The sequence below is a fragment of the Arachis stenosperma genome, chromosome 5 (assembly GCF_014773155.1).
Source record: "Arachis stenosperma cultivar V10309 chromosome 5, arast.V10309.gnm1.PFL2, whole genome shotgun sequence".
NCBI classification, from domain to species: Eukaryota; Viridiplantae; Streptophyta; class Magnoliopsida; order Fabales; family Fabaceae; genus Arachis; species Arachis stenosperma.
The window spans coordinates 1,625,280-1,648,812 of NC_080381.1; the positions used below are offsets into that span (position 1 = coordinate 1,625,280).

Sequence of the window (23,533 nt, forward strand, 5' to 3'; positions counted from 1 at the left end):
TAAGAACCATAATATACTTTCCTCACCGTAGAAGCGTCCTAAGTAAACCCACCCCATGGAGCAAGAATCGCCACAATTTCATATTTCTTAACCTACCTTATAAAATAGGTCATCTTTAATATCTCATAGTTTTGAACTTACCAAAATTGTTATTTATGATTAAAATATAAATTTAATTTTAATACACTATCAACCTAAAATTTTATACGTGTTTTTAATTATGTAATTTTATATAACTATTATTTGTATTAATTAAATGAATGATCAACCAAACAAGTAAAAAACGTTTTACACTATCAATATATTAAAATTAAACTATAAAATATTCTCTTAAACTTGTGTATTTTAACAATTTATGGAACAAAATTATTGTTCGATGTAGACTTTAAAGAATTGGACTCTTCTAAAAAAAATGTATAATAATAATAATAATAATCAAAATCATCATCATCTTTAAATTATTTACTAAATTTCACACATCATAAATTTTATTAATATAAGTGTTTAGGAAATTAGATTCTCTAAATTTTGAATTTTTTACTTTAGAAGGTAAAGTGTGATTTTTCACTCTTGAATGATTTTTCTCTCATATTTTTTCTTGGTCTCACCTATGAAATAAATGGTAAAAGATCACACTTTATTCTTTAAAGTGAAATTAAAAATTTAGAGGATCTAAATCCAAGTGTTTAGTGTACCAATAATATTATATATATATTATTTTTATTTTATTTTCTTTTCTCTTTTTTATTTTGGGTCGAAGGTTTTTACTTGTTTCTCTTGGGTTTTTATGTTTTTTGGTCGTTACTTATTTCTCTTGTTAAATTGGTTGTGGCCTGTTTTCTTATTTCTCTTGTTCTAACCCAAAATAAAACGTTTTTTTGTGTGGGTGCCCCTTACACTTACCCCAAAAACATAACATAAAAATGTTTGCTAAGAAGATGGAATTTCATCAAAAACATTTTATGGTATTTGCTCCTTCTCAACAGGCGATAACACCAAAAAGCGAGGCCCAAAGATAGATATAACTATGTTACTTTCTTCTATCCATAGTTGTCAGAACCGAACCGGTGATCGAACCGAACTGGTGATCGAACCGGTCAAGTCACTAAATCACTAATTCAACCGCTAGGTTATTGGTTGAACCGATTGACTTAGTCCTATGTAAATAAAAAATAAAAAATAGTCAAAAGTTTAAAATTAAAATTTAAAATATATATTTTTACTAACATTTTAAAATATCAAGTTATTTTAAAACAATATTGAACATGAATAATAAATATTTTATTATTTTTACTCTATCATAAATATTTTTATTTTGTTTTTATATTAAAATAACTATTATTTTTAAATTTTAATAATTTATTAATTAGTTTATATCTTTTATACTATTATATACTACAAATATTTATTACAAAATAATATTAATAGATATTGTATAATTATAAAAAAATAAGTGAGTATATCATTATTGTTAAATAAAAATATAATTAATTTAAGAATGAGTGAGTTTATAATTAAAATTAAAATAAATTAAATAAAAGTAAACTATTTGATAGAATATATTTATATGTATTATAATTTGCATAAATTTTAATAGAAAATATAGTGGTCTGGTAGTTGTGTAGTCTTTTGGTTTCCTTGAAGGCAGGAGTTTGAACCCTACCTCAAGCATTTTGAAAATATTTTCTTTTAAACGGTTCGGTCAGACCACCTCACCGGTTCGCACCGAATTTGATCGGTTCAATTTCTTGTGCGGTTCAAACACTGGACTGGACCGGTATAGCGTCTGGTTTACCGGTTTTTCGGACAAATCGGCCGATTCGGTCTAGTTTTTATAACTATGCTTCTATCAACTTAGAGTTATATGTCTGAAAAGTCAAGAGTTTGATCCTTAAAATCTATATAAAATTGAGAGATATAGATGAAATTTTTATAGCTGAAGCAATTTTGATAATGATATATATGTTTATTTAAAACAAAAATCTATAATGAATAATGTTACCTAAAATAAGAAATAGCCAAGGCTTAATCTGATTAATAAGACAGATTCTCTTGTTTTAACCATTCTAGAACAGGTTCCATAGTGTTTTCCAAAACTATTTTTAACAAAATATTTTTTATCCGGCTTTATTTAAGAGAACGACAAGAAAAATTGATAACGAAATATCTAATTTTGCATATCAGCTTATTGAGTTGTTTTGACGTGAAAATTATATATTTATCAAGAGTATATTACCAGTTTTAACCATAAAAAATTTAAATACCGACCATTTTAATATTAAAAATATAAACTAACTTAATATCTATAATAAATTGGATTAGTTTAATTTTGTAAAATTATCCAAAATTAATAAATTATTAGGTAATTTTATCAAAAGCTTTGGATAATTTACTAGAATAATAAAAAGTAATAGTTTACTCTTTCTATTATATCAACAACGAATAATTTTTACTAATGAATTATAACTCAAATGGTATATTCTCTCTATATTCATCTGAAAAATCGTGAGTTTGAGTCAATTTTTTTAAACAAAAAAAATATTCATCTATGCTGAATCCCCGTGTCCAGTTTATTAAAAGAAAAAAATATTTTCTTTCCCTCCTTTTTGAAAGACTTAAAGTTGAAAATTTAATTGGAAAAACTGAAAAGAAATAAGTTAAAAATCTTGTCTAGTGTCAAACTTAGGTAGCAATCATCTTAAATAAAAACTAACATAAAATGGAAAGTGCTGCCCACCATGGCCATTTTATATTAATATTAACTTCCAAAAAAAGAGTCTTTCCAAATGGGAACAATAATACAAAAAAATGAAAACCATGGGAGACTAATCTATCCATTTAATTAACCACATACGTTACTTCAAGTAAGACAAAGTATAGCAGATAATGTGATCAGAATAGAATTAGTTTGGTGGTACCAATACATGCATCAATGTTTTGTGATGAATATTATATTTTAATTCGCATTCAAATTTTTGTTCAAATATTTTCTTCTCCAAAAAATGAGAGTTACTCCTGTTTCCTACCATCATTTTTCATCTTAAGCTTAATGACAATCCCTTATATTCACAATTTTCATTAATTTAATCTATCAGATTTTAATTGTGATTGAGTTTTAGACATTATAATAATTTAAAAATTCTTTCTTGACGCTATCTCAATAAAAACGTTGTTGTTTTATACTAATCCAGTGTGATAAGAGAGTATTAGACCATCCTTTCATTTGCTGAATTAACGCTGAAAAAGAATTCAAAGATCACTACAGTACTCTGAACTTAATTTCGGAGATCAGTATAGTGCAGATAAAATTTGAGGGACCAAATTAATAAAAACTGTGAATTTGTCACTATTAGAATTTAGTCTAAGATTAATTATAAATGGTTTAAAACTCATTAGTTCGAAACTCTATATATCCTTATAAATTATTATTTGATTTGATAAAGTTTTTACTTATCAAAGTTAAAAATAACTTTTTAAAAGTTGTTGCATTTATGTTTTGTGAAATAAATTAAAAATAATTTTTAATAAATATAATAAATAATAACTGTATTTAATAAAATAATTTTTAAATTTTATAACTATTATCATAGACATAAATATAATAGTAAATTTAAAAATTTATTAATATATAAAATATATTAGACATTTTAATTTTGATAAACACAAATCAACTTTAAAAAAATTTAACTTTGAGTATTTTAAAATTATCCATATTTTTTAAAAATTGTATGCACAAATATATGATCATTTTAATTTATCAAACATAATATAAAAAATTGATGTTTTTTAAAAGGATAAATATCTTTTTTTTTAAATAGTTATCAAACCAAACCTATATATAAAGTCAGTGGTTGGTGTAAGGTGCACTCCAAAAGAATATGTTCTTGTGCTGAGAAGTAATATGAAGTATAACTCGTATTCGAATCAATATAATTAAGAAATCAAATCAATATAAGAAATCAAATCAATATAAGAAAAGGTAACAAATATCTGATTCTACTTTCTACTATATTGTATTAACTAGACTATATCTAAAGTCACATGACATTATTATTTATTTAATTCAAATTCAATAATATATAAGACAATAATAAACAATATAATTCAAATTCAATAATATAAAAAATTATTACATGTATAATATAATAACTTCTTATAAATTGATTAGGTGAAACTTAACCTATGATATCTTGCAGGAACTAATACTAGAAAATTAACAATAAATAATAAATTATCATATAATATTGACACAAAAAATTATCATATAATATAGTAAATTTTATATTTACATTTCATAATAAATACTACATATGAAATATACTAGCGGTCACAATTTATAGCGCCAACAATTACCAGAACCAAAAATTTTAATAAAGTTAACCATTTTTTCTTCTGCTCCAAGGTAGAATCGCAACTTGTTAACGTGTAGCCAGTTAAATTTATACATATAACATGGTAGATTGGTATTTACCCATATGTAAATGGAGGACTCTTGGATCAAAAGTCAACAAGCATTATCTACTCAGATGTTAATTCCTACTAACAACTAATTTGGGTTAATCAACTCCTAAACGAAAACAAGCAATGGAACCAACAGCTCATTGCAGAACAATTCAGTACAGATATTGCACAGAATATTTTACAAACTGAAATTGGGGAAGGGGATGATTCAGTTACCTGGCCAAGGGAGAAAAAGGGTTGCTACACCGTGGCTTCAGTATATTTACTGGCGCACTTGTTCTACCACCCTCCACTCGAGCTGATGCCACTCCACTGCCGGCAGAAGAAGCTCTGGACTTCTATTTGGGACCTGAAAGTGCAGCCGAAAATAAGAATCTTCTTCTGGAAAGTAATGCACAAGGGATTGCCAGTGAACCAACAACTCCATGGAAGAATCAGAACAATACCCCCAACCTGTCGAAGATGTACCGCGATGGAAGAAACAGTCCAACACTGCATAATTAGCTGGGGTCAGTCATGGTCCACTTGGCTCAGACCCGAAATTGGAACTATTAATAATTATACTAATACTAATATCAGTATATAACACAAAAATTAAGCTATGCTTTTCTACAATAAGAATATAATTAGAACTTATCAACGGTAATTATTATGACATACATATAGATTGAAATTTAACAAAATTAAATATAAAGTATCCAATCAAAATTTCTTAAACTTTTTAAGGAGGAAACATATTTTATCTATGAGCAATTGAGAGCAAATAGAAACATGTATACTATATAGCAGTTGGAAAACGAAACCAATTCAAAGGCCATCAAAAGCTCATAGATGTCCTTACTCAAGTAGGCCTCTGCCTTTAATTTGATGGCTGCACCATACTAACTTGTCCCTCTTGTTAAATACTGTTTGCATATTGAGTGAGTAACCTTAAGTTAGAAACAAGTATACTATAGTATTAAATTGCTAATAGGGATTTCTTTTTACCAATTCAAGTTCTTTTCAGTGGCCTTGTTATTATATCTAAGTGTATATTATAGTATTAAATTGCTAGTACTACAAAAGGAGTTGATCATCATAAGGAGTTGATCATCATAAGGAGATAGTTTAAAAGCAAATATAACCTTAGCACAAAATCTTCCAAGTCCTTTAATGACCTTGGATCAACTTCAAGCACTCTTTGCTGTTCAGGGACTCAACACTACTGATTTAGTTGCACTCTCAGGTATAAGAATCTAACAATTACTTTTGACCAATACATGATTAGCTTTTTACCACTACAAATAAATTAGAAGAAGTAAATTTTATCTTATCACCACTTTAATATCTACCATGTAAAATATCATCCATTTATCATAAATTTTCCACCACCAATCTTTCATTAAACTAAGTTAATTAGGATTCATTTTAAATTATTTAAATGTACAGCAACACTCAAGAGGTAAAACTTTTGGCATTTTCTACTTATTTTTCACACACCCACTTTTCATAGCATTGTTAATCATAATGTACATAGAGTTCATAATCACTAGTGAACCCTTTTCTTTCATATTTGGACCACTCCATCAGATTTAAAAGACCTTGTGTATTTATCCAATAATAAATTATAATCATGTAGTTCTTGAGACAAGCAGAGCATAAAACTGAATTGGATAAGAGCCTATTCTAACATTGGACTTAGTTACTTTGATAAGTTGATTGTATAATATTATCAAAAATCATAAATAAAAAGGAAGACCTTATGATCTTTATTTTGTGATATACTTATTATATTAATCTATTATTACTCTGTTATTACTAGAACACTAATATGAATTATAATATTGAACAAAACATGAAAAATATTACACGGTTACTATTTTTAACTAATATTAATTAATATTTTAAATTAATATTTTTTATCAAATTCTTATGCGTTAAAAATTATTTCTTTGTGGACCAAACAAATGAAAAAGAACTAAAACGGGGAAGGGGGAGCAGTGATGTTTGAAGAGTTAAATAATAACCTTTGTATCAAACCAACAAACACTTGGTGTGCGTGTGGTTGTTTCTGAAATAAACTGTTTCAATGCCAGCAAAAGACTCCTTCTGCTTTGTTTCTAAGGTACACTCTGTGTTTCTTTTATGATGGTTCTTCTGTTTTTTTCCTCTGAAGCTTCCGAGAAAATTGCCCCTTGGAGAAGAGGAGAGAAGAGAGAGCAGTTAAAGAACAGAACAATCCTGTTGAAAACCAAAGAATGTGGTTGGATTTTTGAATTAGGATGAAAGACCCAATTGAAAATAATGAAAAAAAACATGGATTAGTTTTCCACTACAAACATAAGAATCATACATAGAACATAGAATCAGAACAATATCTCAGTTGAAAACCAAAAGAAGAATTCAAAATATGTACTGTGATGATTTTTGCATTTCATTTTTTGGGAAAAACTACCACTACAACAGAAAAAAAACGCACCTTTGGCATGAGGATGCAGGGATGAAGATGCGGTGGAGCTGTCACTACGATGATGAAGCTCATGCAGCGATGCCGACGGAGTTAGGAAGCACTGGCGTCGCTGTTGAAGATGACGGGAAAACAGGGAAGAAGAAGAGACGTGTTTTTCTTTTCGAAAGAGTGAATTAGGGATTTTGTTCTGCTACTAATGAAAGGGCATATATGTAATTTTATCCATTTTGGAACTTTCATCCCAGTTTTCTTCGCAGCTTTGGGCGGAAAAAATTAAGCTGGGCCCTACATACGTTTTTTTTGTTTTCCAAACAATTTCCCTGCTGATCCAAACAGAGGAAAATTAAATTTTCCACCCATTTTCTTTCCCTTTGTTTTCTTTCCTCCTAAATTCTCTTAAACCAAACACTGTGTTAATGAATGAGGTAGATTTCGTCTCTTACAGAACGTCAGTTGCCTGGAATACTTATAAAAGGTATTCTGACATTTAAGTTAAAGAAATAATGAAATTATTCTAAAAATTTTATTCGTGAAAATATTAATGTTATGTATTTTGATGTCCTTTTAATAGTAGATGTTGAACCTAAGGATGCACATAGGGCCGCATGAAACTGGGTTTGTGTTGACTTGAATTCGACCTTAAATAATGATGGAGTCTATTTTTTAGATCCTTATTTAGTTCTAAATTCGATAAAATTATACTATTTTTGGGTCCTACTAAAATCGGGTCTCGACTGGATGAAGTCCACGTCTTGATAAATTTTATGTCAATAAATTATAATACACTCATTTATAAAGAAGAAAAAAAAATACTTATTATAGATAAGTTGATAACCATACTTAAACTTGAATTTGTTAATATATTCTAATTTCATATTTTTTTGATCTATTTTCTAATTCGACAAATATGATTAAAAACAAAACAATAAGCTTATAATTAATATAACATAGTATTGGAATTAATTTAAAACGTATATACCTTTTTTTATTCGAGTTAAACCTTAAAATGGTCACTGAACTCGAGCTTCAAAGTGGTCCTTAAAGTTAATAATTGCTCAATTTTGTCCCTAAACTTATACTCCGGGACTCATACTAGCTACTAAAACATTTTTCGTTCATCGGAACACCAAAAACAACGTCGTTTTGTATTTATTAAAAAAAAGAAAAACATTCCCTTCCCTAACCCTTCTTCGGTTCTCTTTTCCCTTTCCCTTTCACACTCCCTTTCTCCTTCCCCAATCTTTTCCTAGTTTTCCTTTCCCTTCTCCTTCCATGCTCTTCTCCCTCTTTCCCTTCTCCATTCCCACTTTCCCTTTTCCTTTCCTTTCCCTAGTTTCCCTTTCCCTTTTCTTTCTACGCTCCTCTTCATCTTCCCCTTTTCCAACCTATCCCAAGCTCTCCTTTCCCTTTTCCTTCTCCTTCTCCTCTCCCTTCTCCTTCTCCAATATGAGGCCCTTCTCCAACTCGAGGCCTCTATCATCATCTCTCATCGACTTCCGTCACGATACCATGCTGTTCACCTTACTTTTCAACCTAGTCTCTCTTCTCTGTCTTTTCTCTTGTATATGTTCTTTTTTTTTTCAAATTTGTTTACTACAATGAATTTTTTTTTATGTCTAAATGCATTAATTTTGGCATATGTTTAATTCTATTTTTTGCAATTCCTTTATTACTTGGTTGAAATCGTTGTTTCGTTAGTTTACTGTATAAAGTTTATGTAATTTGAAAGCATATATACTGTTTCTATGCGTTTGTTGTTCTGTACTGGGTGTATGAAGAAAAACAAAAATAAAGTAATGGAAGAATTGATTTTGGGATCAGGGAGATAAATGGAGACAGAGAGGAGATAGGAGAAGAAGGAGAGATAGAGAGAAGACAAGAATGTAAGAGACTAGGTTGGGGAAGGGAGCTGTGCGGTGCGGTACGGCACTGTGACGGAGGCCGGCGAGAAGCGACAACAAAGAAAAAGGGAAAAGGGGAAGGAGTTCGGGTTAGGGGAAGGGGATACTTTTTTTTTTTTAAATACAAAACAACGTCGTTTCAGTGTTCCGATGAACGGAGAGCGCATTAAGAACTAGTATGAGTTTCGGAGTGCAAGTTTGAGGATAAATTTGTATAACTATTAATTTTAAGGATCACTTTGAGACTCGAGTACAACTTTAGGAATTACTTTGAGTTTGTCCATAAATTCTAATTTCATGCTTCTTTGATTTATTTTCTAATTCAACAAATGTGATTAAAAACAAAACATTAAACTTATAATTAATATAGCATAATATTGGAATTAATTTAAAACATATATACCTTTTTTATTCCTCCTAGGGTGCATATGAGCTGACTGAAATCGAGTTTGCCTTGACCTGGACTCGACTATAAATAATGATTGATCGGGTCTATTTTTGAGACCATTATCTGGCCTTAGATCCGGTGAAATAACACCAAATTAGTTCTAAAGTATTTGGGTTTAAGCCGAAACTTCGGTCCAGACCTGGTCATGTGCACCCCAGCTGAACCAAATACCTCTTACTAAATACAAAAAATTCTTAATTACTAAAAAAGATCATAAATTGATAATTTAATATATTTTTTTATATAAATATCAATTCTATTTTAAATTATAATCAAATTATATAATAATGTTGCATTTTTTTCATAATCCGCAAATTAAAAGTAGGTAAGATTATAATTAAAATATTCTCAACTCGCAAAAAAAATTAAAATTAGATCTAAATTCTACCCTATCAATTATCATCACTATTTACAATTCTTATCTTCCTCAATTGTCGGATTATGCTCAGTGGAATCAGAATTTATAGTCCATTATAGATAAAAGACCATGGAAATGGAGAAGAAAAAAATGTATGGCAATTCTATGGTGCCTATTATTTGGTGTCTAACTTTTTTTTGTAGTAAATTTTAAATTTTTAAAATTATTTATTTTTTATATCTTTTAAATTAAATATTAAATTTTAACTTTTTTTAGTAAATAGCATGGTTCTGAGAACCGGACCGGACCGGCCGGTTCAACCGGAAAAACCGGGAACCGGTTACCTAGCCGGTCCGGGTAACCCCAAAAACCGAGTGGCAAAGAACCGGTAAAAAAACCGGTCGAACCGGCGGTTAACCGGTGAACCGGAAGAACCGTCCGGTTTTTTGACGGTTCAGTGGTTTGGAATTTCAGAAGCCAAACGACGTCGTTTTGGCTATTTAAAAAAAAAAAAAAAAAAAACAAAACTGGCGTACGCGTTTCGTTAACCCACCGAACCCTAATCACTTTTCAATCAGCCACCCACCATTCACCCAAGCTCCCAGCCTCCTCCCCTTTCTTCCCCCCTCATCCACCAAGGCCACCATTGCCACCGCCCACCAAGCTTCAGATTCAAGCAGCGCTCCTCATTCGCCACCCAGCAGCGCTCCTCAGCAGCCGCAACCACCACCGCGTTGAGCCCGCCTCCTCGTCGCCGAACCTCGACGAGCTCGCCGAGCCTGCCTCTCATTCGCCGGTAAGTGTTGATTTTCTTGTCTTCTTGGTTTTGAACATGCTTCCTTCTAGCTCGCCTGTTCTGTTCTGTTTGCTGGTTCATGAATATGCTCTATGCTTCTGTTTGCTCTATGCTCTACCATTCTGTTTGCTTCTGCCTTTTGTTGCTTCTGAATGGAGATAGTTTTAATTTTTTGTTTTACCTGAATTAGTTGATTTCTGTGACTGTCAAGCTGCATGAATTTGATGATTTGATCTATGCTGCCTGTCCTGTTTTGCTACCTGATATCACCTCTGATATATGTATAAAAAGCTTTGAAGACCATACTAAAAAAATCTGCTTTGGTCAAGTGTTGAATTTTTCTTTGTTGATTTGTTTTTGTCAACATTTTGTGCTGATAGCTTGACATTGTGATTGGGAATTGTCACTGTTTGGAGTTTTCTTTCTATTCACGCCCAAATCCAAAACAAAAAGAGAAGGGGATGTAAATAAGAAAACTGAGATGTGGTCCACTCTGTCTGTCCGGAGTTGAAGGAATTGCATTATAATGGATAAGATATGATGATGTCTCTTCTCATTGTTTTTATGGTAGATAAGCTAACTATGATGGAAAAAATGGATACGTGCACTGCTTCATTATATATACGGTTACAATAGAATGATACATTATGTTACCTTAAGTTCTCCACATGATTTTTTTATACTGTATATTGTATGAATTCGCTGCCTGTTCTGTTTGATGAAAATAGTTTTTGATTCTATGCTGCCTGTTCTGCTTGCTGGAAATAGTTTTTGATTCTCTATGCTGCCTGTTCTGTTTGCTGCTTCATTATTTTCATGGTTTTTTGAAGTTGATTTCTTGTCTTTGATTTTTTTATTGTTATAGATGGAACAATCACAAAGTAACTCACAGCCACAAGATAATGCTGCTCAAAATTCTCAAACTGGTTCATCTAGAAGTAAATCTGATCAGCTTGGCAGTATTTTACAGTGAAGTATGAAAAAATAACAAGGCTCAATATACATGTATTTTGCTTGAATACTTACAATGGAGGGGGGATATATAGAATGAAATACCATCTTGCAAAAATCCCTGGACAAATTAAAGTTTGTAACAAAGTAACTGAAGATGTTGAGCTTCAATTCAAAAGGCTTTTGGAGGAAAACAAAAAAAATAAGGCAGAAAAAAGAAAATTTACATCTGATTGTTATGATGTGGAAAGTGAAAGAGAAGCGGAAGAAGAGGGTGAAGCGCCTAATCCTGTACAACCTCCGGCTCCTGCAACAATGGGAGACAAAGGAAAGAGAAGAGCGATTGCTGCTACTCCAATTGGAAGTTATTTTAAGGAAAGGACTACGCCAGGCTCTCAACCAACTTTGAAAAGTGTCTTGGCCAGTGAACAAGTTAAACACAAGGTTAAGTTGGGGCTTGCAAGATGGATCATTGATGCACGGATTCCATTCAATGCAATTCAATCGCCTTACTTTCAACCTGCCTTGGAAATGAGAGTTCATTTGCTGGCCGATCTTAAGAAGGAATGTCAGTTGCTTGTTGAAGGTTATAGGAGCTCGTGGAAAAGGACTGGTTGTACACTGATGGCAGATGGCTGGACTGATCAAAGGCAGCGTACGTTAATTTTTTCTAGTTATTGTCCTGCTGGTGTCATTTGTTAAGTCTATTGATGCTTCTGATATGATTAAAAACTGCCGATACCTTGTTTAAATTGTTTGCTGAGGTATTGAGTGGGTTGGGTAGTAACATTGTGCATGGTTACTGATAATGCTGCGAATTATGTATCTGCTGGAAAACTCATTCATGAAAAGTATCCAACATTTTTTGGTCTCCGTGCTTCAAAAGTGACTGTCTTGTTTACAATCATATGATTTCTTGTCAGCTTAAAAAGAAAAGATTGGAAAGAAATTGTTCGACCAGGAGTAACACGTTTTGCTACTGTTTTCATTACTTTGAAAAGTATATATGATCATAAACAAGACTTGCAAGCATTGGTGATTGACAATATTTCACTTCTCATAAATTATCCAAGAGTGTCAATGGGAAGATGGTTAGTTCAATTATCTTGGATAGTAAGTTTTGGGAGTTGTTTTACTACTGTTATGCTTGTTGGTCCTCTAATTAAGTTATTGAGGCTTGTTGATGCTGATGAAAACCTTCTCTGGGTATTGTGTATGCGGGCATGCAAAGAGCCAAAATTAATATCAAGACAATGTTTAGAAATAGGAAATCTGCATACACCCTTATACAAGTATCTGAAAATGCGTTGGGATAAGCATTGAGCGTGACCTCTATGCAGCAGCATACTTTTTGAATCCGATTACTTCTATAGTGAGGGGTTTGTTGAGAAGGCAAATATCTTGAGGTCTTTGCTTGATTTATTTGATATTGAAACTCTTTGCAATGACCGGTTGTTTGGAAGGGAGAGTGCATTCAAGCAATTAAGAGACTTGAACCTGGTAAATTTATATTTCTATGTTCAATTTACTTTGAATGTTTTTTTAAATATTGATTGAGAATTCATGGTTGAATTTCATATTTTGGTAGGTGAATGGTGGAGGCTACACGGTGGAGTGCTCCTAACTTGCAAAAAATGGCAATTCGTCTTCTTCATCAAACATCTTCATCATCCGGCTGCGAGAGGAACTGGAGCCTCTTTGAACAAATCCATTCAAAGAGGAGGAACCGATTAGCATCAAAGGCTAAGTGACATTGTTTATGTCACTTATAATCTACGTCTTCAATCTAGAATCATCGCAAGAAGAATTTGATCCAATTGACATTCAAAGCATTGACACAGTAGATTTTGGGTAATGCCGGAGGAAGATGATCCTGATTTACTAATGGAGACATCGAAGGCATTGAAAATTTAATTTATACGGATAATGCTATGCCTTCATATCCTACAGTTATTGAAATAGCAAAACTTGTTTCATTTCCTCTCAATATGATGTAAAGTTCTAACTTTAATTTTTTCTTGGTTTTCTATTTTATTTTATTAGATGGAGGAGATGTGGAACTTGATGTGGATTTCCCTAATGTTGCTGATTCTTCAAATACATCTTCTTTTGGTGGTACTTCTGATGATGGTGGCTTTGGATTACCTGTTTATGATGGAGATGTTGGAACACTTAATGATAATTATGATTTTTGATGAGTTGCACCTTTGATTAGTTGAAAACTTGCTAGTAATTGTATCTTTTGAATGTAGAACATTATGAATTTGTCATTATGTATGTTTTATTTTTTGTTTAGTTGTAAACTTTGATATTTGAAGTTGTTTGTGAACCTCTAATATTAAGTAATGGATAATTTATTATGTGAAATATTAAATTTTATTAGGTTAGAAATTATTGAATTTATATACTTAAGATTATTTTAAGTTTTTTAATAATTTTATTTAATATTTAATTAAACCGGTTGAACCCCGGTTGAACCCCGGTCGAACCAGTGAACCATTAAACCAGTGACCTCACCGGTTTATTGACCGGTCCGGTTCTCGCAACCTTGGTAAATAGACACCACTTTTTAGACACCATAACATTCACCAAAATGTATAATACACAGGACGAGTTAGGTGTAACTGTGTAACTGTTGTGAGCCCACGGCAAAATAACCAATTAGACATATTGAATAGATTGTTTTAATTATTATTTTGTTTGTTCTATAAAATTATTGTTTTAATAGATTAAGGCGAATAATTATTCCTACAAATAGAAATTGAGTGAAAAAGGTTTAAATTTATAAATAAAATAACATATATAAAAGTTAAAAAAATATTTACACTCACAAGCAGAATTAAAATAAAACTTAAAACTCTATATATTCTATTCTATCTATTGTCTCCCTTAATAATATACCATAAAATTGAATTTAAAAAGTGTGTGTTTTAAAGCATAGTAAAACCCTACAATTTTATTTAGTTGTTAATCTTGTATAAGAACTTTGATCCCAAAAAAAAAATTGTATAAGAATTATGCACCATGTGTGGTTGGTTTGGTAAAAAAGGCACAATATGAATCATCCCTTCTTGTCGGAGACAAAACTACGTGTACCGCTGAGAATATCATCCCACTATGCAAGAATATATGATAAGGAAATTAAAAACGATACACAGTAATAAATAACTTTTCATTTTGTGATAATAATATTTAAATAGACGACCCAGAACAAACCTTGTCTTAGTCAAACATTTTCTCATGATGCGAGTTATGACATTTGGATAAAAGAAAGCGACTTGCAATACAAATTAATTATTGATCGAATATTTAAGGTATGAATAATAATAATGCTACAGCATGTGGATAAGGTTGAAGAATCATATGATATACACTTGTGTTGGTTATGAATAGTGAATACTACTCAGTACTCACACCACACGCACACAAACACACACATATTTAATTAGTATCTACTAATTTTGAGTTAATTAAGTTTTACAAAATAATTTCAAAGATTATATTAACCCCAATAAAAAGATATTTACATTAAGTGTGTATTTAAATTACCGTTTATAAATAAAAGTTTGTATAAAATTGATTTTGTAAAAGTGATTTTGATAAAAAATGAGTTAGTATTAATATTGTTTATGTTTGGTAACTTTTATTCAAAATGGATTATAGTAAACTAAATATTGTTTAGATTATATTATTTAAAATCACTTTTAGATAAAAAATTACAGAAAAAAATATGAATTTAAATAATTATTTTATGTTATTTTATAATTTTATTTTAAATATTTAAATAAAATTTATTATATTTTTTAATATTCTTAGTACTCTAATAGAATTAATAAAATAATAATACAAAGTAAAAAAATATTCTATACAAAAAAATAACAATAACAATAAAAGAACTCATAAAAACAGAAGTTTTATAAAAAATAATATGTATAAGAAAATATTAAAAAGATATATTATAAAAAAGAAAAAAATAAATATATGAAGAATAAAAGACATCATTGGTATATAAAACATAAAATTTAATCCAACGTGAAAAGTTGAACGAAAAAACTAGAATTTTTAGTTTTTAATAAACTTAAATTGAAGACAAAAATTACTTTTATGTTTACAGAATAAAAATATTGTCAAATATAAAGATAAAGCGATCAAAGAGCTCAAACGAGTTTCTCTCTTATCCAAGCAAATCTAAACACACTTAAGTAACTATTACAATACTAAATTTAGTTGTCTACAATAATATTATACTATACTAATAATATATTGAGGACCAATTCTATGATGTTTATGAATTGATACCTAAATTTTATCTAACTTATTTTTTATAATAAGTTTTAATTTTTTAAAAATTATTTATTGTTATATTTTTTAAATTAAATATTATTTTTTAATATTTTCTAATAAATAAACAACATCTTTTAAGTACCATAGCATTCACCTATATTGAGATAAAAGTTTGATCACAGGCTAATAGAATCACATTTTCCAAAAATAGGAAATGTAATTGATTATTTTAAAAAAAATGTAATCCAATAGAGGAATTCCATTTCGTACAAACTAAAAACTGGACTATATCACATTGACTAGTTTTTAATTATTTTTTTTCCCCTTCACGTTTGCCAAACTCAAGTCTAAATCAAGTGGTAGCCATTGAGATTAAATATTTATGAGTATATTAAGTTAATAGCAAGAAATTGATTTCTTCAAAGAAAGGAAAGGTCAGAGTTCAGACAAAAAATAAAAAAGGAAGATTAATTAAACAAAAAAAAGGGTTTATCCGTTGAGGGAATATGGTCCGTTAAATAATTGACACGTGTCAAAGCTGGGTTGATTGGAGAAACCATTGGCTCCACTGTGGTCTGTGGCAAGGGTGGGTCCCACTTAAAAGACGGAAAAGCACGTGAGCCCGCCAATGACACACTCTCTTCCTCTTTCTCTTTCTCTCTCTTCCTCACAACGCTTTCTCTCTCTTCCTCTCTATTCACTCTCATTCATTCATTCTTTTCTTTTCTTTGTTTTCTGTGCGTGACGAAACGAAACGATGAACGGGTCTCTCGCTCAGCGTGCGGCACAGGGCGTGTTTACCATATTCATCAATGCTTCTTCTTCTCATTCTCAGTCTCCGTTTCCCGCATTCTTCGTTCCTAGGGTTTCTTCCTTCTCTTCAAAGCCTCCTCCTCCTCCTTCCTCTTCTTCTTCATCCGTTTACTATACTTCTTGTTCTTGCTATTGCGCCTCTTCTCTCTACTCTTTCAAGCCTAAGATTAAGGCACAAGACTATCTTGCCTCTCCTCCCAAAATGGCAGCTGTCTCTACCCGCACTTTCCTCAACGCTCGCTCTGAACAAGGTTCCTCTTTCTCTTTCTTCATCTCATTTCTTTTATTATTATTATTATTATTATTATTATTATTATTATTATTATTATTATTATTATTATTATTATTATTGAGCTGGAATGAATTAAGAAAGTTTGAGAAGGAATGAGGTTTGGATGCAATGATTGGGTGTGTTTTTTATTTTATTTTATTTTATTTTTTATTTTAATTTAATGTATGCTGTTATGGTTTGGTGATGTATTAATTTGGTTTCTTTAGGTTTGGGATTTTTGTTTTTATCTGCGCCGGCTGCTGTTTGGGCCTTTTTTTGCTTATGTAATTTATAACTAACTGCTAGACTCTAGCGCTTTTTCCAGCTTTGCATGGAAAAAGGGAGAGGATTAATTATATTGTAATGTTAGGTAAATGATTAGGTAGTTCTATGATACATAATTTTTTCATTTTTGGTATATATTTTTTGTTAATTGTATACTTCCTAATGGGAAGACAAGGAAGGAGGATAAATCATGCATAGTTATTTCAGACACAGCTAATTTATAGTGGTCCAGTTTTGCAATTAAAAGAGAATCAAAATTATAGCCTATGACTACATATTGAGAAATAAAAATTCTGAGGGATGAAAATTACGAGGCTTGCTAATTTTAGTTTTGTTGAGCTAGTGGGAAAGCAATATATAGGTCTGTCTCTCAGTGGACTGCAGGGTATTAAGATCATGCATAGTTATTTCAGACACAGCTAATTTATAGTGGTCCAGTTTTGCAATTAAAAGAGAATCAAAATTATAGCCTATGACTACATATTGAGAAATAAAAATTCTGAGGGATGAAAATTACGAGGCTTGCTAATTTTAGTTTTGTTGAGCTAGTGGGAAAGCAATATATAGGTCTGTCTCTCAGTGGACTGCAGGGTATTAAGATAGGTGATTAGACAAAAGGAAGATTCTGTCTGTTAGAGTCTGAGATGTAGAGATGTAGATACAAGAATATAGTAGAAGAGAAGGTATCAGCATGACTTTTTTGCTTTATTATTACTATTATTGTTATTGTTATTATTATTGTTTGAAGCAAAACTTTTACATTGATGAGTTTTGAGTACAATCTTTCTTCCACAAAATTCATCTCCCTTCACCATACTTGTTTATTTGCAGAGCTTCTTTCTGGAATCAAGAAGGAAGCACAATCAGGAAATCTGCCTGCTCATGTTGCTGCAGGGATGGAAGAAGTGTACAAAAACTATAAAAGTGCAGTAAGTTAATATTCATATATATATATATATTTTTTTTTTTTTTTTCATACACGTGCATCCTCCACACACTTTGTGGTTTAACATTCAATTTTATGCATGCTTTTTGCTGCCTGGACATTTTTCTTGACATACAATTCAAGAAGTGAAGCTGTGCATCTTCATTCTTTCAGATTAATTATTCCTACTATCTTTAAAAAGGGATGCCAGTTCCCTTATGATTCACCATGGAGCTGAATTCCCAAAATAATGTGCTTTGAGGATGACACGATAGCTGTATCTGTCAGCGCTATAATATATTCTTGTTTGTTTGCTTCAGCCTAATTGATGCATGATCGATTATTTATGTAACAAGAACTGAATATTAGGTTTTTTTTACCAAATATCTAGCCCCCCCGAACAAAAGAAAAAAAACCTCCTACGTGTCTCTTTAATTCAGATGTTGGACACTGATATGAATGGTACACAGATGTTGGCCAGTATACCTTACCAAACAATATCCTTTTAATCCCCAAACAAGGAAAATATTCAAATGCATTCAATGCCTTGAGAACATAAAAACATTCAATACTTTCTTTCTTTAGAATTTAGGAAGATATATTGGGGAAATGTTCTGTATAGCATGTGAATATAATTGGGAACGTGTTAGAGCTCCTGAACTCCCCGAATTCTTAGTCAAATGAACATAGACCTGATAATTCCATCCCAACTGCCTGTCCAGTTGTATGATTTGTTACAACTGGTCTAGTGTCCAGTGACCTGAACAAATCCCCCAAACCCCCCAAAAAAAGAAAAAGGTGCATTGTATATGCACTTGCACTACAAATGGTTTCCTATCTATAACCTTGGTTTCAATATTGCTTTAACAGCTGCAACTTTTGGAATTATTACACTTGAAATTTTTGAAAATTTTTTTAGTGCTTTGCTTATTACCTGAGACTTACTCATTGTCTTAGCATGGATAATCTTGATGATAATGAAAGCAGTTATTATTATGGAATTTAAAAGGCTTAGACAACTTAGACACGCTTCTTGTGCTTGCAATCACATTTCAGGTAGTCAAAAGTGGAAATCCCAAGGCAGACGAGATTGTTTTGTCAAATATGTCTGCTTTTCTAGATCGCATATCTTTGGATGTTTCGGTAAGGTTGATCTCAGATACGCTGTGCTGCTTGTTTCCATGCTCATAGAATTTTTATTTAAAGAATATTTCATATTTAGATATGCATCTGGAATATATGCATGTTTAGCTTGATATTTTTCCCCTGCATTAGATGAATGACATGCTCAAAGCTTTTTACTGATTTTTTTTTCCTTTTTTTTTTTTGAATAGGATCCCTTTGTCTTTGAGCCACACCACAAAGCAAAGAGGGAGCCTTTCGACTACTACACGTTTGGTCAAAATTATATCCGTCCTCTAATTGATTTCAAGTGAGTTTTAAAACTTGTGTCTCTCTTTCTTATGTTTGATATCAACCTGTTTGATTTACTGATTTGACTTTAATAGTTGATCACCTACACTTAGTAGAGTAAGCTAGTAAGAGAGTAAAGACAATTAGCTTGATGGGATAGCTGTAACTACTGAGACAGTTGTGATAACTAATTTAAGATAGAATGACCTCTCTGCTCAAGGCTTGCTTGTGCTTACAAGCTATACACATCTACACACTTGTCTACACATGTATATAAAGCACAATTCAACGCTAACACTAAACTAATATACAGAATACTCAGAATCATACTCTCAAATTCTCCTCATTTCTAAAACTCTATTATGTTATTAGTAAATCTCATTTCATGCCATTTACTTCACCAATAGACTTGTGTTGTCTGCGGAATGCGGCAAACTGTAAACCCCATTCTCAAAGTGTTTGGGCTTTTTCATAACCAGTTTTAAATACAATATGAATTCCATCTTGCTGTGCCTCAGCTTTATGCAATTTGGGTGGATCTTTGTTGCAGAAATTCTTATGTTGGCAACATGCCCCTTTTCACTGAAATGGAAGAAAGACTTAAGAAGGTTACAGTTTTTAATGTCCTTACTTTATGCCTTTGAGTTATCTATTTGATTATTTGCTTGCTGTATATTCTCCCTTTGTTAACATTTTAATAGATGTGGGAGGGAATTCTAAGACTCAAATATTACTGCAGGGACACAATATCATCTTGATGTCAAATCACCAGACTGAAGCAGATCCTGCTGTTATTGCACTGCTAATTGAAAAAAAGGCCCCACATCTTGCTGAAAACATGGTAATTTTTTTATAATTTTATAATTTTTATTGTTTTGTTGTTTTAACAGTTTCTGTGTACATGTGTAACTGCTGAAGTAATTGAATTCTGCCAATTGTTATACAGATCTATGTAGCAGGAGATAGAGTTGTTACTGATCCTATGTGCAAGCCCTTCAGTATTGGCAGGTTTATTTTATACTTCTCGTTATTAAATTTGAAATATGTCCATATGTTTATTTTAATGAATGTAGTTGACGTAATAATCTTTATTTTTATAGGAATCTGATTTGTGTATACTCTAAAAAGCACATGCTTGACGACCCCTCACAAATAGAGATGAAAAAAAAAGCAAATACACGAAGTTTGAAGGAGATGGCTGTGCTTTTAAGGTATATCTATTAGTTTAGAGTTAATAACTTTTTTTCTTTATAGATTCTGAATTCTGTAGTTTATCAATCTTAGTCCATGTTTTCTTGGAACCTGTAAGCTTTGAAATTTAAATATAATTCTTAAAAGGAAATATAAAAAGTAACTGCAGAGAATTTCTTCAATTAATTGTTTGTGTTGGTTGGTCAAATGTCCATTATTTTGGCTTTCAGCTGTTAAAGTTCTGTCTTTTGTTACAGGGGTGGATCTCAGCTAATCTGGATTGCCCCAAGTGGTGGTAGGGATCGAACAGATCCAAAAACTGGAGAATTTGTACCAGTAAGTTAATTTTCCTGTTAAAATGAGATTAAAAAAGAGCATTACAGTCCCAGTTATTTTAAGTTATCATATCATAGATATATATCATAGATATAATGTAACTTAATCATATTGACCAGTAGAATAGTTCAAACTCATGTTTTCTTGTAGTTATTCTTTTCTATGCTGACTTTTAGGTTGTTTTATGCTTCTATTAGTTTACATAGATTCTCTTTAGATTGTGTCAGATAAATCTTAACCTAAGAAAAACATTGAGGGTGATTTTTCAAGGTCAAAAGGGTATTAAGTTGGTGACAGTGATAGACAAAGTTCCTCTGCCTATTATAAATCTAATGTTATCTTTCCTAAATGCAGTCCAGCAACTCTGAAAAATTAGATTATTGTTCACAGTTATTTCCTTCTCTTTTGCGTGTAAAAATAAAATATGAACATTAGGATTTGTATCAGAACTGAGAAGTTGTGAACAAACCTTGTGATCAAGCTCTACTTTGTGCATTACACTGCCAGTTCTACTATCTTTCCGTACTGATATAAGGTATTTAGGCACCCTTTGATCCTGCTTCAGTAGACAATATGCGAAGACTTGTTGAGAATTCCGGTCCACCAGGTCATATATATCCTATGGCATTACTGTGCTATGATATAATGCCCCCTCCAGCAACGGTATGGTTCTTGTCTTGCAGAGTCCATTTTGGTTTATTGTTGTTTGTTTTATTGATATCTTATATTAATGTGTGTGTACATATATTTTCAGGTGGAAAAAAAGATTGGGGAGAAAAGAATTATATCTTTTCATGGGACTGCCTTATCTGTGACTCCACCAATAAGCTTTTCTGGTGGAAAACCTGAACAGGTTTGTTAAATTTTATATCCTGGACTTTTCGGTACCCATGTTTATTAGATTTCTTATTTGCCATTGACTCCACCAGTTTTCCTGGGAGAAATCACCTATTGTCGAATTGTTATCTTCCAACTGAGGAGTTGTAATTAATTAAGAGTCATAACAATCTTATTTTGTTTAAAGCTGTATTTCAAGTACAAAAAAAGTGATATTTTTGTTTTTGTTGTTGAGACTGCACAAATAAATTCCAAGTAAAATTTATGCTTTTAAGAAGTCCCTCCCTGATCTGCCTATGACTTTTGAATGTAAAAATTGTGATGGCCTGCAAGTAGAACTTTGCCTCATCTGAATGTATTACCTACCTTCTTTTCGTGAAATGAATACTTGTGAAACTAAGTGCAATGCCTGTCTTTTGTATCCTTGAGTTCTCTACTCAAATCAACAGGTGGTTTTAACTTGTAAAATCTAAGTTTGATAAAGAGATTGCGTTCTTTTCCATCGTTAATTTGATTGGTATGCTATGGATTATATTTGTACTTTGGAGCAGGCCAAGGATGACTATACAAAAGTTCTGTATGATTCCGTGACTGAGCAATATACTGTGCTGAAAGCTGCGGTACATGGCAAAAAAGGGTTACAAGCGTCAACTCCTAAAGTCTCGTTGTCACAGCCGTGGAACTAGTTCAAATCTGAATGTTCTTCATTATATTTTTCTCTGATAATCAGGTACAATTCTAACGTTGTAATCTTAGAAATCTGCAGCTGTATAACTACACATACGTTAATCTGGCGGATACAATTTAAAGTGGATAATATCTTTAAATTTAAGTGCAGAGAAAGGATTTTAAATGGGAGGTCCGAATAATATCATATTTACTTAAACCTGGAAAATTATAATTAATATTCTATTTTTCTCATTTTTTTTCCCTGCTGAAGGTCGAAATGTTTTTTCCCCTTATAAGACGCTTTCAAGCAATTTTATCTGAGTCTCACCAGAGTGCAGAGGGAATTGCTCGTTGCTTGCTGCCTTCACCCAATGAATGATTAGCTATTTAGCTGGATGGAAGTTTGCAGGCACCTTTTTCTTAAACCTTTTTGTTTTGTTTTTTGAATTTTTTGGATATACCTTTATGATATAGTTGAATTCAGCAGGAACCTGTTTCAAAAGGTTCAAATTCAGCCACTTTACTGTACAGGTCCCTCTTAGTTCCGGTCCCATTGACTGATCATCAAGAATACTACATTTGAATATTATTTTGTTACTCACAATTTTGTGTATCAATCTCTTGTAGCTAGTTGAATGAATACATGAAAGCTAATTACTACTTCCATGTATAACTTTCAAGTCAAATTCATTGCACAATATATATGATTGTTTGGCCCTACTACAACCTTTCTCTTGATGAAATGTTTTAGATTGTGAGATTGGATGAAGAGCATTAAATATTTATTATTTTTTGGGTAAAAGCAATTAGTATTTTTATCTCGTCTATTTTTTTGTTATTGTCCACGGTATCTTCCAGTGCTAAAGGCCAAGGGTTAATATGCTGCAAATCTGAACTTTATTTAAGAGTTTATTATTGGTCAATGAATTGCTGCTTGTATAAGGCGGATTTCAAACCCCCTGTTTTTATTCTATCACAAAGACAGGGTTTAACAGTTTTTCAAAATAAAAATAACAGATTTTCTTGGGTTGCTGACTTGCTGTGTGCCCCGTTATTTGTTTGAACTGGCTGTCTGTCCTTTAATACTTGAATATGGATCAAAGCAATTATATTTAGGCCCAGCTCGTAAAGAACATGCTTGGGCT

At 31.5% G+C, this 23,533-nt stretch overlaps 1 protein-coding gene and 1 long non-coding RNA gene across 2 annotated transcripts; one reads left to right on the plus strand and one right to left on the minus strand.

The window, feature by feature from the left end:
* Positions 1-4,251: 4,251 nt before the first annotated feature.
* LOC130979689 (uncharacterized) lies at positions 4,252-7,081 on the minus strand. The gene is made up of 3 exons (XR_009086713.1): positions 6,920-7,081; positions 6,468-6,681; positions 4,252-4,953 (listed from the first exon to the last, which is right to left on the minus strand). It is a non-coding gene; the product is annotated as an uncharacterized LOC130979689 (long non-coding RNA).
* A 9,213-nt stretch (positions 7,082-16,294) lies between these two features.
* LOC130983172 (glycerol-3-phosphate acyltransferase, chloroplastic) lies at positions 16,295-23,102 on the plus strand. The gene is made up of 13 exons (XM_057907359.1): positions 16,295-16,712; positions 17,849-17,946; positions 18,999-19,085; positions 19,277-19,374; positions 19,906-19,963; positions 20,095-20,196; positions 20,302-20,363; positions 20,456-20,566; positions 20,804-20,882; positions 21,426-21,545; positions 21,637-21,735; positions 22,271-22,449; positions 22,660-23,102. Exons 1-12 carry the CDS (start codon positions 16,406-16,408, stop codon positions 22,403-22,405), a joined length of 1,356 nt encoding a protein of 451 aa, XP_057763342.1. The 5' UTR covers positions 16,295-16,405; the 3' UTR covers positions 22,406-22,449; positions 22,660-23,102.
* Positions 23,103-23,533: the final 431 nt, after the last annotated feature.

Bases quoted from the DNA above. Each gene is read 5' to 3' on its own strand.
- LOC130983172 (XM_057907359.1), top strand. From the start codon at position 16,406: ATGAACGGGTCTCTCGCTCAGCGTGCGGCACAGGGCGTGTTTACCATA. The intron at 20,197-20,301 runs GTAATTTTTTTA...ATTGTTATACAG, and splicing joins CACATCTTGCTGAAAACATG to ATCTATGTAGCAGGAGATAG. The intron at 21,736-22,270 runs GTTTGTTAAATT...ACTTTGGAGCAG, and splicing joins CTGGTGGAAAACCTGAACAG to GCCAAGGATGACTATACAAA.